This window comes from Haliotis cracherodii, unplaced genomic scaffold, assembly GCF_022045235.1.
Source record: "Haliotis cracherodii isolate W230 unplaced genomic scaffold, xgHalCrac1.p SCAF_3, whole genome shotgun sequence".
NCBI classification, from domain to species: domain Eukaryota; kingdom Metazoa; phylum Mollusca; class Gastropoda; order Lepetellida; family Haliotidae; genus Haliotis; species Haliotis cracherodii.
The window spans coordinates 70359606-70378238 of NW_027266286.1; the positions used below are offsets into that span (position 1 = coordinate 70359606).

The following is an 18633-nucleotide window of genomic DNA, read 5'->3' on the forward strand; positions in this document are numbered from 1 at the left end:
TGTGCTAACAAACCAAGGAAAATTGGGGTTCGAACTCCTGGCGTGGCAGGAATTCGGCGCCTAGTCCGCTGGACCTCTTTTGCTCCCTGTAATGTGGGATAGCCATAGGTAACACATGGCGTAGATGTGAAGCCCTTTGGTGTAATCTTTTAACACAGCTGTGGTCTTGACCACGGATCTAAAAATCGAAATGAGCCACGATATGTGTATCCCTGCTGCACATCGCATTTTGTTGCCTCTCCGAACACCAGCTAATCCGTACCCCATATGGTGGTATGACAGAAACAGCTGTACTATTTACATGGTTAACAAAGTGTACGTATGAAACATGGAGTTCTACAAATACTTCATCCATGTTCTTCATAAGTGAGGAAAAGAAACATGGATGACGTTTCCGGTGTAGGTTCTAACACCGTTATCAAAATGTCCACCTTTTTAAACCTATCAAACAATGAGAAATTGTGTGTCATTTTTAAACATGAGGTATATGTCACTGCCAAAACCTGCTTTTTAATATTACAACAAAAGAAACTATTGATATATGGGTAAAATGTTTTTTATCTGTATATATCATCGTGTTCTGTGTATCGTCTCTCATAACGCCAATGGGAGACGCTGTGTTATTATGTTTTATGTATAAACGTCTATTTTATGCATGTTTTTATAATGTACAACGGTGAGAAGAAAATAAAATATCTGTGTGTCTGTCTGTCTATCAAGATTATCTTATGCTTACTTAGTACTCCGACTTCTAAATGCCTCGAAGGGAAGTCATTGTCTTCATGTAAGATGTCCTGTTTAGATACATGATGTACATTGTTTCGTACAACCAAGGTACATGTATCTATATGCGGAAAACAAAGTACATGTGCTTCTTATAATGTGGTGTAAATGTTATTGAAAATAACTACATGATATGTATTCATTCGTCTGATCAATGTTTTATCAAAAATTCATCGACAAAGCCCATACTTGATAACAGCAGACAGAGTAACATGACCTGAAAGAGCCATGGTATAACAACTGAATTAAAAATGTCAATATTGGGTGTCTCATACTAAATTCATTGACAAAAAGCACACTTGGTAACAGGAGACAAAGTGACACACCCTAAAAGAGGAGTGGGGGCGGTCGGGTAGCCTAGTAGTTAAAGCGTTCGCTCGTCACGCCGAAGACCCGGGTTCGAATCCCGACATGGGTACAATGTGTGAAGCCCATTTCTGGTGTCCCCCGCCGTGATATTGCTGGAATATTGCTAAAAGCGGCGTTAAACCAAACTCACTCACTCACTAAAAGAGGAGTGGAGTAACAGCTCAATTAACAATGTCAATATCGCGCGTGAAACCCATTTGTGGTGATAAAGACGATCTGCGGTGCAATGAAGACACCAAATCATTGAAAGCAACTTGAGATATGGTGTTCAAAATGCCAACCAAACATCGGTCCAACGGAACTAGCGTTATCGGCTGGTTCTTGACGTCAACCCATCTTATCCCAGACATGTTCTATAGTAGAGAGGTCTGGAGAAACAGTCGGCCATGGCAGTGCAGCAATATTATGCTGTCTCAAAACGTGCAACGTGTGGGCGGGCATATCCTGCTGCAACGTGACGTTACGTCCCTGCATTTGCACAAAGGTTGGTCTTGGTTGGTTTGTTGTTTAACGCCGCACTCAGCAATATTCCAGCTATATAACGGCGGTCTGTAAATAATCGAGTCTGGACCAGACAATCCAGTGATCAAAAGCATGAGCATCGATCGACATGCATCAACCAAGTCAGCGAGCCTGACCACCCGATCCCGTTCGTCGCCTTTTACGACAAGCATGGGTTGCTGAAGACCTATTCTATCCCGGATCTTCACGGGTCATTTGCACAAAGGGAAGAGAAGAGCATGATCTCGAACGATGTCGTCCAGGTAGCGTAGGCCATTAGAATTGCCATTAACAACGATGAGTTGTGTTCTCCCATGAGTTGTGATGCCACCCCATACCATTTCCCTTCCACCCCCAAACTGACGACGTTGAGTAACTCAAGCGCCTGTAGACACTTGCCCGACCACCTGGCGAAACCTGGACTCATCAGTGAACAGTATACTGTCCAAATCTTGTCTCCTTGACCTCAGATGCTGTCAACATCAAGCTAGGCGTTCCTGACGTAATGTGGAAGCAAAATAGGACGTTTGGGTGGACGTTGGGACCAGATGTTGCGCTACCTCAACCGGCTAAGTAAACAAAGGTGTTTTAATGAGTTTATTGTGTGCTGTTCACATTCAAAATTCATGTGTGTGATTATCATGCTCCCAACACACACACAAACTTTCCGTTTGTATATCATTCTGTGACACATGTGCACCACAAAGATATCATCGGGTTTCTTGTTTAACGCCGCACTATGTACCACCAATATGACCCCACTCTGTAAATAATTCTTATTTTGAACTGACAAGCCAGTGAGTGATAGTATTAGCAACACGTCGTATGTGTCCGATGACGCGCCACCGAGTCAGACCACCGACCCATTAGTTCGCCTCTTACGGCCAGCATAGTTTGCTCTGGACCAATTTTAACCCGGAATCCCCACGGTCTAAAGAAATATTGCAATTATCAAATGATTACGAAAGTGTTTGCCTTGTGCTGTGTGTCGTCATTTGTGGAAATACGTTTCAATGCTGGCCGAAAGAAACCGAAAGTGTTTGTCAAATTCCGTGAAATGCCTGATAACAGAGACAGCAGTAACACCAACAGGTAAAATGATTCTCTTTAATGAATTTCGATCAAAAAAATATATTGAATACTCGGACCCGTCCTCTTCGATTGTCTAATCGGACTTTGGTCTGTGACATCGGACCTGTCAGACCACCTCAGGGGTCGGGACCCTGGGGGCACGAGTGGCACAGTCGTCGCGATTCGCTATGCAGAGTTGCGTCCCTTGGGCACGGCAGAAACGTATGATAGTTTTTATGTTTATCAGCACCAGTTTGTAAGTACCATACCCACGCTCGTGGGTTTCACCGAAGTGGTAAACGTCTGAGACCTTCATAACTTCGGGCTTTCCTCCCACATTAAGCTGACACGCCGTGATATAACTGGAATACTGTTAAAAGCGGCTTTAAACCCAACTCACTCACTCATAAAATAATCACATACGATTATCCCCTTGACGATCCGGATCTTCAACAACCCATGCTTGTCCCAAGAGTCGACTGACATGATCGGTCAGTCTCGCTGTCTTACTTGGTTGATGCATGTCATTGCATCCAAATAGCGTAGATTGATGCTTACGATGTGAATCACCGGGTTTTCTGGTCTAGACTTGATTATTTACAGGCCGTCGTCATATTGCTGGTAAAGTGCTGAGGGCGGCAAAATATTTTTACACTTGATTTTTATCCCAAATTACCGTAGTTTATTGAATTAATTCTATTAAGAGGTACAAATCTGTCTGTTCAGTCAGCCATTGATCTTTACCACTATAACCCGCCGTTATTAGTGTCTCTCTACATGTATCCATGTTTTCTGTCAGTGTCTTACTGTCTTTCTGCTTGAACCTCTTCAGAAATGTCTAAATATGTAAAAACGACTTTTTTATTCCTGCCACTGAGGTAATGAATAAAACCTTCAGTCGTGGATAACAACATGAAAAATGGAGATCAGGTGAATTTTTCCCACCTTTCTGTAAAAATAAATGGGAATGGCGAGACGTGGATCAACTCCTACGATTGACGTCGACGTTAGTGAACCGTTTCACAATATCTTACTAAATTTAATTGTCTTATGTTCATCCTACGTATGTCCCAGAATATCAATAGAAGATATTGAAAAGGTCCTATGACTTCATATGAAGTACATCTGTAAGCTATATTGAGTGTTATTAAAAGGAAAACGTTTGGCGCCATGTCCGGTCAAATCACCCACACAACAACGGTTATTGGCAGATGGTATGTTGTCAACATAATCACCAAAAAAGGAAAATCAGAAATCTTTATTTGAAACGATGATATCGAATTCAAAATAATTTCATTCCAATGTCATTAAAGTGGACAGCAAGTCCATCATATTATATCGTATTTGTTTTGTAGGAAATGTTAATGGGAACAGAAATGTCAAACGTCATATTTCATATTAGTTGGCGTTGGCCGCGTTGACCAACTTCCGTAAAAAAGGATATTGTGATTAGTTTACTAAAGCCAGACCTATTTATTCAATAGGTTTCGTTTTTGAAGAAATATTTTGCAGAATTTGTGGCCGCTTTTGTCTTCTGAAGCGGTTTGTTTTCTTGGCACATAGAGAGAAGTGTACAAAAACACTCTTAAGACATTGACGTTCTATTATAAGAGCTATCTAATTGAACCCAACGTCGTGCTCATCACTCGCAGCGTCATTGAACCACCATTACTAGTTGCCAGCCTTTACGTAAACTGGATTTCGTCCAGAGTATCTGATATTAATAAAAGTGGCAAAAGATTGTTTATTGTAGGATTCCGACCATATCATAAACACATTTCACTGATGGTGATACCCGATGTTCGCCAAAAATGGGGGGGGCGTATCCTGCCCCACCAGTGGCTCCAGCCACAAAACAACATGCAAATATAAGTCAATCGATCACCTGAGAAAAAAACACGGAAACATCTGTTACAAGTAAAATAGGGATTGCCATCAGACATCATTTTTGTCACTGATGCGTCAAATTTGGAAATTCCCTCCACATGTCTGTCATAAAACCTTTTGAAAGCCTCACTAAAGCCCTGAATGTTTTGACCCCAATCAAACAATTTTTTAGCAAGAGTCAGATGACGCTCTCCTGAATCACCGACGCTCTCCTGAATCACCAAAGAAGCAAGAAATATGACATGAGTGAGTGAGTGAGTTGGGATTTTGGTGCTAACAAATCAGGAAAAATAATGTGGTATTCTATCTCACAAGCACCCTTATTTTGGGACGATTGTACCACCTGTGCCCTCATATATTACATTATAAATCGTGTGATTTAATTTACATTTCCAATGTCAAAGGAATGGCATAAACACATGTTATTGTTTGATCATTGAACACAGTGGGTTCAGATCGCAATTGTGTGATTGCAGAATGGCAAAGCGTACAGTTTCAAAGGGTTCTGAGTCAAAGATTTGCTATGTACGGGGTTTGGGTGGGGGAGTTTTTGAGAACAATCTGGTATTTGTCCCAGCTGTATCCAACTATTAACTTACTGAGTACCATCAAACAATCTATTCAGTTATGCTACTAAAGCAAACTATTTGTTTGGGATATATTTCTGAACAAACAATTCATTAAAAAAAAGATTCCACTCACTTTTATAATCTATCTGGCACCAACAAAACAAACCACACCTACACAACGCCATTATTTTCATTTATCTATTATCGTCTTGGCAGTACATCCTTCTAAACTATCTCAGACCACACTTGAGAACAAAGCTTCCTTTAATCAAATTATGATCTTCATGATTCAAAGGGAACTTGAAATATTTCTGCAAGTGCAACATGCTCCACCTATACCCAAGTATCTCAGGAAACTGTATTATCATCGAAAACAATAATGGCAGACGAGTTGTGATCATGAGTTAAACATACTCCATTAAGAGATTGTATCTAGGATCAGGGAAACTGAGCTTGTCGAGCATAGGGTGTGATACGATCTCCTTTCTGCCTAATTGAGCATTGATATTAATAACAAGTACAAGCATCAGACAATATATCGAGTGTGTTTTGGTAAAGGATCAGGCTTCGCTGTCTCGATGTGATTAAGATAAAGGAACTTAGACAAGCCGTGACGGTCCATGACATAGGCACATATTTATCGAACCAAATAATACATGAGGTATTTGGGGTCATTACTCGATATTTATGCAAAACATTATAGATTGCTTGAAAATATCACAGTTGCCCAATTTTTCAATTAGCACACTATTTATTATATGTCGAGGACGATTCCTGGAATGTTAATGTCATTTGCCTTTCAACATGGAGCACGTGCGCAATACAAACGACAGTCACGTGGACGATACTGTAAAAAGAGACAGCGCCACTCTCACTCTCCAGGCTACTGTCACTGTCTATATATGCACATATGTGTTTGCAAGTAGGTGTGTGTATCAATTTCCTATTTCATATGCAGTTAACGATCTGACGTAAACTGGGAATGAACCTATTAGCTATCGATATGACTTTGCAAATATTTGACATTTTTTATTTACGTTCCATTGCTTCATACCGATGACAGATTTTTTATACTATTAGTAAATATGTATGTCGTAATTTTGAGTGATTTGGGTGTGTAGCCGCTATATTCCATCTATATCGTGGCGGGGGACACCACAAATTTGGCTTCACACATGTATCCATCTGGAAAATTTAACTCAGGGTCTTCGGCATGACGGGAAAACGCTTTAACCACGAGCCTACCCAATCACCTTGTACCCAGCGAGGGGGCATGGGTGGGCCAGTCATCTAAGGCGCCGCGATTCGCTGTGCAGAGTTGCGCCCCTTGGGCACGCCAGAAACCTATGATTGTGGGTTCGAATCTCGGTTCGCCACGATTAAGTTTTTAGGTTTATCAGCACCATACACGTGCTCATGGGTTTCACCGAAGTGGTAAACGTCTGAGACCTGCATCACTTCGGGCTTTCCTCTCACATTAAGCTGACACGCTGCGATATAAACGGAATACTGTTAAAAGCGGCGTTACACCCAACTCACTCACTCACCCACTGACTCAGCGAACATGCGATCATATACATTTTCGTTTTGTCTGGTGTAACAAGATTCGCACAGACCATATGCGTCCCTGGTTTTCTTGTCGTACCTTGTCAATAACAGTTAGTTTTATAACTAATTAACCTTCGATAGAGTGCATAAATATTGTATTTTCATTATACGACAATGTACCTGTGTTTGCCTCGGAAGATCACTTGCCATTTCCGATCGTTGTTTGCAATAACAACCTTTGTTTCTATGCTTCAAATAACTACGACTTGTCACTTACCATTAAATATGCATGAAGACTGCAGGGCGTTATTTTCACTCTAACAAAAGCCTGTCTTTGTAACATAACAACTTGAATTTGATGAAAAGACTCAAGATTGGTTGGTTGGTTTGTTGTTTAACGCCGCACTCATCAATACTCCAGCTATATGACGGTGGTCTGTAAATAATCGAGTCTGGACCAGACAATCCAGAGATTAATATCCTGAGCATCGATCCACGCAATTGGGAGCTATGACATGCATCAACCAAGTCAGCGAGCCTGACCACCCGATCCCGTTAGTCACCTTTTACGTTAAGCATGGGTTGCTGAAGACCTATTCTTTCCCCGGAATCTTCACGGGTCGAAAAGACTCAAGAATTGATTTTGACCTTGTGTGAGTGAATACTTTTGATATACTTTTGATATCACTTTTTGACACCTCGTAGTGTGTATGCACAATCATATTTAGTACGTGAAACTTTATGTTAACACTGACAGAATTTACATGTTTCAACAACCAGCTGTATCGCGGGATATATTATTTCCTCAATAGGAGAGGTGACATGAGAGTATGTATGCTCAAAGTACTCCACATGAACATCTTTTTGTGAAATACTACAAGGGACATTGTCGCGTTGACGCATTGTCGCCCTTCCAAAAACAAGCAACAAAAAAAGCCAAAGCGCGACATCGCGACAACGCGACATTTTTCAAGATGAAAATACGTCGCGTTGTTGCCCCATCAAAAATGTGTAAAATAAGGCGTTAAAATGTCAGTGTTGACGTCATTTCAAGAATATAGTCTTGTGAAACACGTATGAACGTCAAAATGTGTCATTCATACTCACGGGTTTCCATTGTTCAATATTGACGTGTTGGGACAATAGCACATCATTTGGCAAACGAATGCCAACAAGCCGTATGATTCCAATGAAGTTTAGTATTTATAAAAAAATCATGCTAATATGCTTTCCACTGATTCAGTATCTTATCGAGTGAATTCAGTCACAATGGTATTATGATTCACGAGTTTCTGAATTGTTTCCATTAAGCTTAAGGGACACCTTAAAAGGACATTGTATGACAAATGTGAAGAACTGATCCGACATTTCTCATTATGTTATTGCCGTTTGAAGTCATTGTGTTGACGAAAACCAGACTTTTGGATCTCAAAGACCACAGAGGTTAATTGTTCAAACGATTTATCCATCGGAAGTCACATCCGATCTGCCCTTACTGTAGCCAACAAATGTTTCCAGTCAGTATCACACATTTCCTGGTAGATACACCAGGTGACAGCTGTAAGCTTCTCGTCGAATAGAATGTGAACCAGATTTTCCGGGGGAAGAAGTAATAACATATATCAATAGATACGTTTCCTTGCCTTTCGGATATTGATATATGAGACTATAAGCATCAATCATGAGATTTATCATGACAACTTTTGATGCGACGTCATACGAAAAAAACATATACAGTAAACTACGGTTATAACGAACTCTAAGTGACCACTAATTTTAGTTCGTTATAACCGTAGTTCGTTATAAGCATATATACAGCGTTTATACAACAAATGGTGGGGACTAAAAAATAAGTTTGTTCTGTCGGTCAGTTCGTTAAAAGCGTGTTCGTTATAACCGTACTTTACTGTAATTTGTTTGGATTCGTGTCCTCTCGTGTTATTTCGGGACAGGCTAAGTGTCCCTCTATATATCAACTCGGTTTTGTCTTCTTCACCAACAGCAGATATTGTATTTTCCACACGTATTGAGTCTCCTTTTGGCCTAATCTGTATTAATTAATAGCATTATTAGTCGTAAAGCAATAAATATTTAACATTAAAAGCTATATAAACATATATAAGATACATATAAGAAAACATCGGTTGACTCTACCTTGTAAATAAAGCGACAAAACCCTTTCCATATCCAATAGATATCTCTGCAAAAAAGCAGAGTTGATTGTTCTATTCCGACTATATCATGAACATGTGTTTATGAATCACTATCAAATAGTAATGTTTCCCAGTGTTCGCGAAAAGTTAAGCGTATCCTGCTCCACTGGTTGCACCCGTCACAAACAGAGTTTTTCACCTCATAAAAACATGGATACATATGGTACAAATCAAAATAGGGAATTGCATCGGACATCATTTTTGTCACTGATGCGTCAAATTTTGAAATGTCCTTCACATGTCTACCATAAAACGTTTTGAAAGCTTTACTGAGGCCTTGAATGTGGCAACCTTGATCAAACAACTTCTGAGCAAGAGTCGTATGACGCTGTTTGAAATCTTGGTAGAAAGAGCATGCTCGATTGTATCTCAAAAGTTGCGAAATGTAAACACCAAAGGCTGGCGCTGCTGGAATATCACTGGACATGAAAGGAAAGTTGGCTGTTGAAAAGTTGAAGTCACCACGCTTTTCTCAACTGCCTGCTACAACTCCGGTATTCCGCCTGGTGGATTCTGAGAAATCAGCTTTACTTGACTTCATAGCACTAAAGGAAATGGCATTGCGAAAATAATAGTCAACGTGTTGCGCCATTGTTCTGTAAATTACATGTATGTTTATTACTTTAATGAATGTCATTTGTGATCAAATGATTGGACACTTGGACATTCAATATGTTTCAACTTTTGTGACTGTCACATATAGGAATTCTTTGCTTAGTGGTAGTGATAATGGTAGTCAAAGATCCATGCCACAATCACCACCCAATCCCTATGCTGGTTAGCCATTACATGAGGAACGTTGGACACCCAGGCTTCGCGTACATACATGTAGGTACATATAGGTATATATGTACATAAGTATTTGTGACATCAGTAGGTCGGTCTTTAAACATGTATGTAAATTAACCACATACAATCATTATTTCACATTTTCACACAAAAAATATAACGGGAGAGACGCCACTATATATAAATTCAATATGTACTTAGTGATAAAATAAATGAAATAAATATTTTATTCGTGGTGAATAACATTGTGGGTTTTTTCTCGAGTGCATTGAAATAACACTTCATCCCGGAACCATTTTTGTCTTGTTGTCGAAGTAGGATCATGAAGATCAACAAAGAAAATTCAAAGTAAGTCAGTTACCTGAAGGCCATAAGTAACACAAGTATACTTCTTCTGCTGCTGATTCAAAAATAGCTATAGCTGTTCCGTGAGTGAGTACGTTGGCTTTACGCCGCTTTAGGCTCCATGAAAGTCAAATTGAGCAGGGGTACTAAGAATGGGCTCCACACTATGTACACATGAGGATAATCGAACCTTGATCTTTGGCGTGAAGAGCAAACTACCCCACGACACGTACCTGGATAACAAGGGAGTATTCTGCATCTAATTAGACATTCCTGACATCAAAATACATATTTTACCGTTTTGATGGTCAGTTATTGTATACTGAGCAAAAACATAAGGGATCATGAATATTTTGGGGATATCGTTTTGTTGTGAAGACTGAGCACACAAATGCCAGAAAATATCCCGAAAAATATTCATGATCCCTAACTATTATGTTCAGTATATATATCTTATAAGGGTCCATTTGTGTCTCTCGTAAGATGTGTCCTGTAAGAGTTGACCGGATTGGAGTCCTGTCGTGAAGAGTAGGCGCATTCGCTATATATATCACCAGGCTGTGTCGTAAATCTTTTGACGCGGAAAAGTTAATTGTCCATTGACTGGCGGAGAGACACTATTATTAGAAACGCTATTCGTGGGATGTAAATGCATTTTTCCATGTCAGTCGCAAACATGTTGGTTTTGAACTGGAATTTGGTGCAATATATTATACCATACTTCCGTAAGGGTAGATCGATGGCTTTGAAAAACATGTATTTTATGTCAGTGAGAGGATATTAGTGAGTGAGCGAGTGAGTTGGTTGGCGGATGAGTGAGTGAGTTAATTTTAGCATTATACGCGTGGAAAGATTTCGTTGACGCAAAACAAGAGATGCAGAATGTAGACGTTTGATAATGAAACCTACTAAGGTCATTATCTTCCACATGCGCCAAAGTACAAAACCAGAAATCATAATGGCGGCAATACGGCCACCGAATAGCTGGTGACCTATGTATACCACTGAGTCACCTATTTCCACAGTCAACATTATGACGTCACACTCATTCTTCATTGACTCAATATGCTGACATCAATGAAATGGCTTCGTAGTGTTTATATATGTTTCCCATGACTTTTTGTAATATTGACAAAGGGCAATATAAATTATAACCTTCAGGAAATTTGATCATTACGAATATCTAATGAATAAATGGTCGTTATTGATTATTCTCTAAATCACATACTAATATGTCGTTGCGTTGTATCTACTACAACATAGCATCTGGGCATACAAAGTAAACAAAACAACAAAAGTGCATGTTCAGTAAACATTATGTCTCAATCAATAATATTCAGTATATATCACTACTCTTTATCGTCATATAGCTGAAGTAATACTTATGTTAAATAATAACTCATATAGTATATTTGTTGTGGCTATGTATGATAAAACCACTTTAAATCCTCAAAATACACATGGGTTTTCCGCTTACAATTGGATCTCAAGTGTTGAATCTTAAGTATATTTATCATACCTGTGTTGCATCGATTTGGTTCTGGTGCTGGTACATAAGAGAACGAAACTGTTGCCATTCCAAGACAACCTATGTGAACTTCCTTAAATGATTAAACTTAAGCTGCCGCCACTAAAACAGAAACGTCTGGCCCTACGAAATCCTGCTGACATCGCAAATCAATCATTTTGCAATCATTGGTTACTGCATAGCTCCTTTAAGCATGCAGCTGTCAAAGAGAGGGCAATTTACACCAGTCTCCGGAACCACATCAGCAATGGTCCATCACCTTCACGTTGTGCCTTTGAACAGCTCGCAGACCAAAACGCCATTATCGCCTGTTTAGAGGCAGAACATTTGGTTTGCGTGCAGCTGCTGTAGCGAGCCAGTACCAAATTTGTGTATAGATTCAGACCAAAGTATCTAACATTGGAACCCCATCGGACACCATGCTTCCTTAGCGGCAGGCGTTCACAGCTCTGGAGCAAACAGTCATTAGGAAAGCAAACATTACTCTTGGGCCTTCTTTGCACAAGAATTGACCGCTGCGTTCGAGCCTGATCATACAGAATGACAGTTGCTCATAGAACTAAACAATACGTCAGTATGAAGACATCACACTGGAGTCCGTAATCCCCATTTCCCCTGAGAAATCTAAAATCTGATTACCTTATACACAAGTGTTTTTCGCTAATTGCCGCAAGGAAGACTGGATCAGCCCTCCATTTGTAGCGTGTGGATGGTTAACACATGTTATTTTCTTCTACGCTAAGGTGGCCTTGGAAACATTACGTTATGTAGTTTATGGAACTGGGAAACATTAGTAGCATTTGTATTTTGGAGTGAACCGATTATAATATTATTCGCTCTTTGGTAGAGAAAGCTAGATGTACAAGCTGCTGTAACTAATGATATGTCATCCATGGCACACACACGTATCAACAGAGTAAGCTTTGTGTTTTGTTTTTTGTTGTTTAACGCCGCACGCTGCAATATTCCAGCTATATGACGGCTGTCTGTAAACAATCGAGTTTTGACGAGACAATCCAGTGATTGACATCATGAGCAGCGATCTACGCAATTGGAATACGATGACATGCATCAACGAAGTCAGCGAGCCTGACCACTCGATCCCGTTAGTCACCTCTTACGACAAGCATAGTCGCGTTTTACGGCAGGCATGGGTTACTGAAGACCTATTCTACCCCAGATCTTCACGGGTCTACTGAGTAGGCGTTGGGTGTTGAATACTAATGAATTTCAAATAGCTACGTTACAGTACAGGCCAAATTTTAAACTATCAAATTAATTCAAAACACTTTGAAAAACATTTATCCGAAATTGATGTGCGATGTAACCTATAATTGGTTTTTAAGTTCAATGCGGTATCAATAGATCACTTTGTTTGATTCACATGTCAATGTATTTATAGTTTAATAATTTGTATTGTGTAGATGATAATATTGTGTTTTAATGGCAGCCTGTTAGTTGTATTTAGTGTTGATTCATTCGCCGGTAAAGCAATCACCTGCATGCAGAATGTACTTCCTTTAGTTTTCAACTGAATAAAATGATATCCACTTTCCCCTTAATGCAATTTTCTGCTCGTTAATTACTGTTTGAAGTTAATATTCAATACATAGCGGAAATCGGGTTTGATGAGTAATTACGTTGTTATGCTATTGAATTAATGTTTGCAAGTATGATATTAAATGTAAGCCTAATGCCATTAGTTTGTTCCAGCAATCAATTGTTGTGAACCCTTAGGTTAAAAGCGTATAATGGAACAAGCACTCTCTGGAATAATTAGTGTAAATTGACCTGTTCATGGTTGTGGATAGAGGTGCAAGTTACCCAATGTATCCATGTGCACGAAAAGCGAGACTATCGCCCATTAAAACATTTCAGTCATGTTTGTGGAAAGACACATTATTGTATATTTTTATCCATGAATGACTTTTGTGGGTTTATGAACAGATAATATAATTGAATCGTTATGTTCTGTATCGGGGACACCCGTGAAGATCAGGGTTAGACCCCATGCTTGTCGTAAGAGGCGACTAATGGGATCGGGTGGCTAGGTTAGCTGACTTGGTTGATGCGTGTCATCGTATCCCATTTGCGTGGATCAATGTTCATGGTGTCAATCTCTGGATTGTCAGATCCAGACTCGATTATTTCCAGACCGCTGTATAGCTGGAGCATTGCTGAGTGCGGCAAAAAAATGTTTTGGGATTCTCATCTTGTGGCTTATTGTAGGTACGAATCCCTGCTTCGCCTAAATTTAGATGGTTTCTTTGTCAACATCCTACTTTCTAATAGCCACCTCACGTTATAACCGTGATATTAACTGAATTACTGCTCAAGTTACTGTTCAAGTAGCACTATTAATACTTGATACTGTATAGGAAGCGCCCAACAAATTCAAACATCAAACATGCTTGCACGTTGAAATTGAACTGTAACGAGCCGAACGAGCGCAAACACATCAACTGTAATTACACAGATATCATTTATCTTCTTCCCAAAGGTTCATTAAACTTTATGAGGTCTACACAACCTCATCATGAGATGCCATCAACACTCCCCCTCCGTCCCACCCAACACGAACTCCTGAGTCTAGGGATCCTCTATCATAGCCACGTGGAGATGCTAATGGCATTAAGTGCACTATCACATGCAGAAGCCATTAGTGTAGGGTAACCATAGTACTGACAATTATATTAACAGTAGCAGCTGGCAAATCTGACGCACTTGGCTTCCGACAAACTGGTATTTGTACAAGGTACCTGTTGAACAACAGCATAAGTGCTACCTCATCGTCACGACGTATCATGGCTATGAAAGACCACAAGGGATCAAATACTCAAACATTTGTATCTGTCATTCCATGTTTTATTGTTTGTATTCCCAGATAAATATCTGCACTCTCATATTCAGTGATGAATGTCATGGTCATGGCCCAAAGGACTTTAATAATCACTGACTGTGACGGAAGCAGGATGTCTGATGGGACTGACGCGTTTACAAAACCAAAATAGTGATCGATATATAAATAGAGTTGCGAAAACCTGTTTTTTTTCAAAAGTTACATCTTACAAGTATTTGTTTAACGCCGCACGCTGCAATATTCCAGCTATATGATGGCTGTCTGTAAACAATCGAGTTTTGACGAGACAATCCAGTGATTGACATCATGAGCATCGATCTACGCAATTGGAATACGATGACATGCATCAACCCAGTCAGTGAGCCTGACCACTCGATCCCGTTAGTCACCTCTTACGACAAGCATAGTCGCGTTTTAAGGCAGGCATGGGTTACTGAAGACCTATTCTACCCCAGATCTTCACGGGTCTACTGAGTAGGCGTTGGGTGTTGAATACTAATACACTTTCAAACCCCTGTTTACCTATCTTTAACAATTGTTCTTTTTTGCATTATTGCAATAAGTTACCTGACACGATGGGAATAACATTTGTATTTCATTTTGCATGTGTCACATTTAGGCTCGGTTGATCCCTAAAAAGGATTTCTTTTACAGTGATCACGATAATTATGACAAGGAAGGATTCATTTGTTCTTTCAATGCAACGTTTCGGCACAGCTGCTTTCGTCTTATTGAAAGAATAATGAAGTTGAAACCCATACGTTAACACCGTCTTTATTGATACTACAGTTTCCATGTAGATATAACTGTGGAACTAGTATATATGATGCAATTCAATATTTAAAGCAGACACAATTCTATGGATAACAACTTCTTTAATAACTGTGAAGGCGACGTTTCGGTATAGATCCTTATACCGTTGTCAGTCTTGCTTGACATAAGTTGTGTCTACCTTGTCACCCGTCAACATAAAAGGCATAAGTATCAAACAATTTAATCCAAACTTCGTATTCTACAAACGTCTCATACGGGTATCATGACCTTATTCGCATCAGCAACCCATTAAGACATTAGTTCGGTATCTCAGTCTCCATTGATTATTGTGTTAGAAGTTAATAATGTATTTCCATTGTCACTTGTTCTGCTATGAATAGTCTTCACAATACACTTGAGATCTACACGAATAATTCATTAGTCAATGTCTCTGAAATGACAATAGACATGTATTTCGGTTGATGGGGTTTTCATCCCGAAGGTATAAATTTAGAAAGACGATAAAGATCATGCTAAGAAGACAACGTATGGTATTAAAATGAATGTCTCATCTACTATCAGTATACACCTATTTAATCACACTTGAAATATGATATATGTCCATGTTCGCTTTAGTCATAATTACACTGTGTCAGTTATAAAATATATATAAAAAACTCATTCTCCAACATCAGTGCTAAACTACAGATCTTACCCATGAAGGTTTATACGTATGATTTCCATACAGGTATGATAATGATATTGATCGGCATCCAATATATTGTGGGGAGTGTTGCGTACATTGTCACATACTATCAATATTTCCAACCTTCCAACATGCTACTAAATAATAAAGTATTAAATAACAAGTAAATAAATGAAATAATGAAAGACTGCTTGTGATATCGGAGTAAACTAAAAGCGCGGACACATCTCCGTACAAATGTATAGCAAGCGCGATGCCTTTGCTGTGAAACTCACACCTAGACGCGAAAACTGTTAGCACTATCTATCTACGGACAATAATACACTCAGCCGCAGTGGATCGGCGGTAGTTAAAAAGTCCTACTATGTATCTTTATTGCTATGTAAATACATATATATGAACTAACAAATTTACAACACTGCCAAATACAAAAGTACATTAACACTGTTCTTTCACAATGCTGATAGAGTAAACCTATCTCTTTGATCCGTATACATCTAGTGGGAATAGTGTGTGAACATATTGACTGGCGTCTCGAGCGAACACTTTAACTAGGCGGCTACCTGATATAGTATGTACATGGCAACAGTTAATAAATGTTGATGTAAATTGCCGAATAATAGATGCATCTAAGAACAAAAGCCCCAATTAACTTAATGGGATGTAACATATTTCTAATCATTCATACATGCCACGACGTCTTCAAGCTACTATTGATGGCCAACTGTTTCATCCTCTGAATCGATATATAGTCCACCAGCTGTAGATTCGAGGTGAAAATGTAATTACCAAACAACTCATGCTGCCACAAAACACATTTGCCACATATGTCGCAATCATCGATCGTTTTAAACTGTCCATTCATGTATTCATAACAGTGAAACATCTGTGCTATACCGATCAAAATGCAATATGTCGACAAATGTTGCACCTTTCGTATTACGCAAAAGCAAAGTGATACTTGATCATTTTCAACCACCAAACATGTCTGTAGATTACATTAACTTACTCACATACGAAATAAATGTAAATATAATACATCAATGTAATGATGAGATTACGGTGGCGTGTCACATTACTATGACAGCAGTTGTTTAATTGATGTCATCTCAATACACACCGTTTTTCTCCTTCAAAGAAACATGAACCATTGACTGACTATATTAAGAGAAAGGTAAACAATATGATCCTTCAACACATTAAACACACAAGAGCATATACAAGGAAAGCTAAAGTCCAGACCCAGTTAATCCGGAAATCCCGCAAACCATTACATATTGTAACAGGTGTTTATGACTCCGTCCGGAAATGTGTTAAGCCGGACAACATCTCTCAGAAAGGCATCTTACGGATTAACGGTTTCATTTCAAAGATAAATATATACAGTTGCTCACACTTAACCCAATACCTACCTAAGATGAGTGTCAACACATCCGATATGGCAAGGCAGAGAAGGTAATAGTTGGTAACCGTATGCATGTAGGAATTCCTTGCTATCACAATACAGGTGCTCACATTGCCTATCATTCCTGTTAGAAATATCACACAATACACCACAGTCAGAACTGTAACAGAAGCAAGATCCTTTCTCTTGGCACCAAGGATTGATGTGAGAACATTCTCCACGTACGTGAAATGAGTCTCATTTTCGATGCTCAGTAATCCACTTAAATCAAGACTGGATAGGTTTTGCTCCGAACTGTTGCTTCCATTCATAGACACAATTATCCTTTCCATGGTGTACATCCAATGTGCCTAAGACGGCTCGAGAATTAGTGTGTGCATTGGAAACATTTACGGGCCGTTGAGACAAGTTTGTGAAACTTTCTCGCCCCCTTAAGCAACTTCACCATTTGTTTGGACCGGTCTGCGCGTCTGTATGAATATGAACTCCCACCATAGCACACATGCGCAGAAGCATTCAATTAGTTTCCGTCCTGTGGAGTACAGGGACGATGGCAGCGGATTTTATTCCAATTGTGGCCGCTCCGAGTCTAATCCATGGGAGAACTGGCGACAACGCATGGCTTCTGACTGAATTAGGTCCATTAAAGATCAATACGAACGACTGCAAAGCGGGGACGCTGGTTATATAGTCTTCGCGAGATCAGTCGGCTCTCCACACCAGATGAATGGTGCAACAGGAGAGTATATACGAGTAGCGTGTGTTATTGAGTGCAAAATGCCTTGGAGCAGGCGGTGTGGATTTGATCGTAGCATAAGTGTTTGGCTACAGCGATGTTATGTTAATAACGAAATGAGACTTTTTTGCATCAACGTTTCAGGCTTCGACCACCACGCTATTGTTCTAAGCTAACAGTTACCGATGTGAGCCTAATTGTACTATGTCACCAAGGCAGCAGCAGTGTTCAAAGGCATCTGTCAAGATGTCCGAATCTTTGCCATTTCTTATTACTCATTAATCAAACCCTATCATCAGGTTCACAAGTAAATACCTGTCAAGGAAAACATTGATGGAACAGAATCATTGGACAATGTGGCAGCTGTACAGTTACCGCGAGAAGACAAAAGCGTCCACATTGTCATGTCCTCGGTTTCATAACCGTTTCATAACCATCCCTTTTTAGTTGAAATATTGCAATGTCACTTGAATTTGTCCGTGGCAAATAATGACATCGTATTTTGTTGGCTCCCCAGTCATGTTGGCAGTAGTGGAAATACCAAAGCCGATTCTGCAGCTAAAGCTGCTC

At 39.6% G+C, this 18633-nt stretch overlaps 1 protein-coding gene across 1 annotated transcript in view; it reads right to left on the bottom strand.

Moving 5' to 3' along the window:
• LOC139474773 (pyrokinin-1 receptor-like) overlaps positions 1 to 17784 on the bottom strand; it is a 39779-nt gene extending 21995 nt beyond the window's left edge. Inside the window, exon 1 of the mRNA XM_071257898.1 lies at positions 17335 to 17784. Within this exon, the coding sequence (XP_071113999.1) occupies positions 17335 to 17668 (334 nt within the window). The 5' untranslated portion in view covers positions 17669 to 17784. The remainder of the gene's footprint in view (positions 1 to 17334) is intronic.
• Positions 17785 to 18633: the final 849 nt, after the last annotated feature.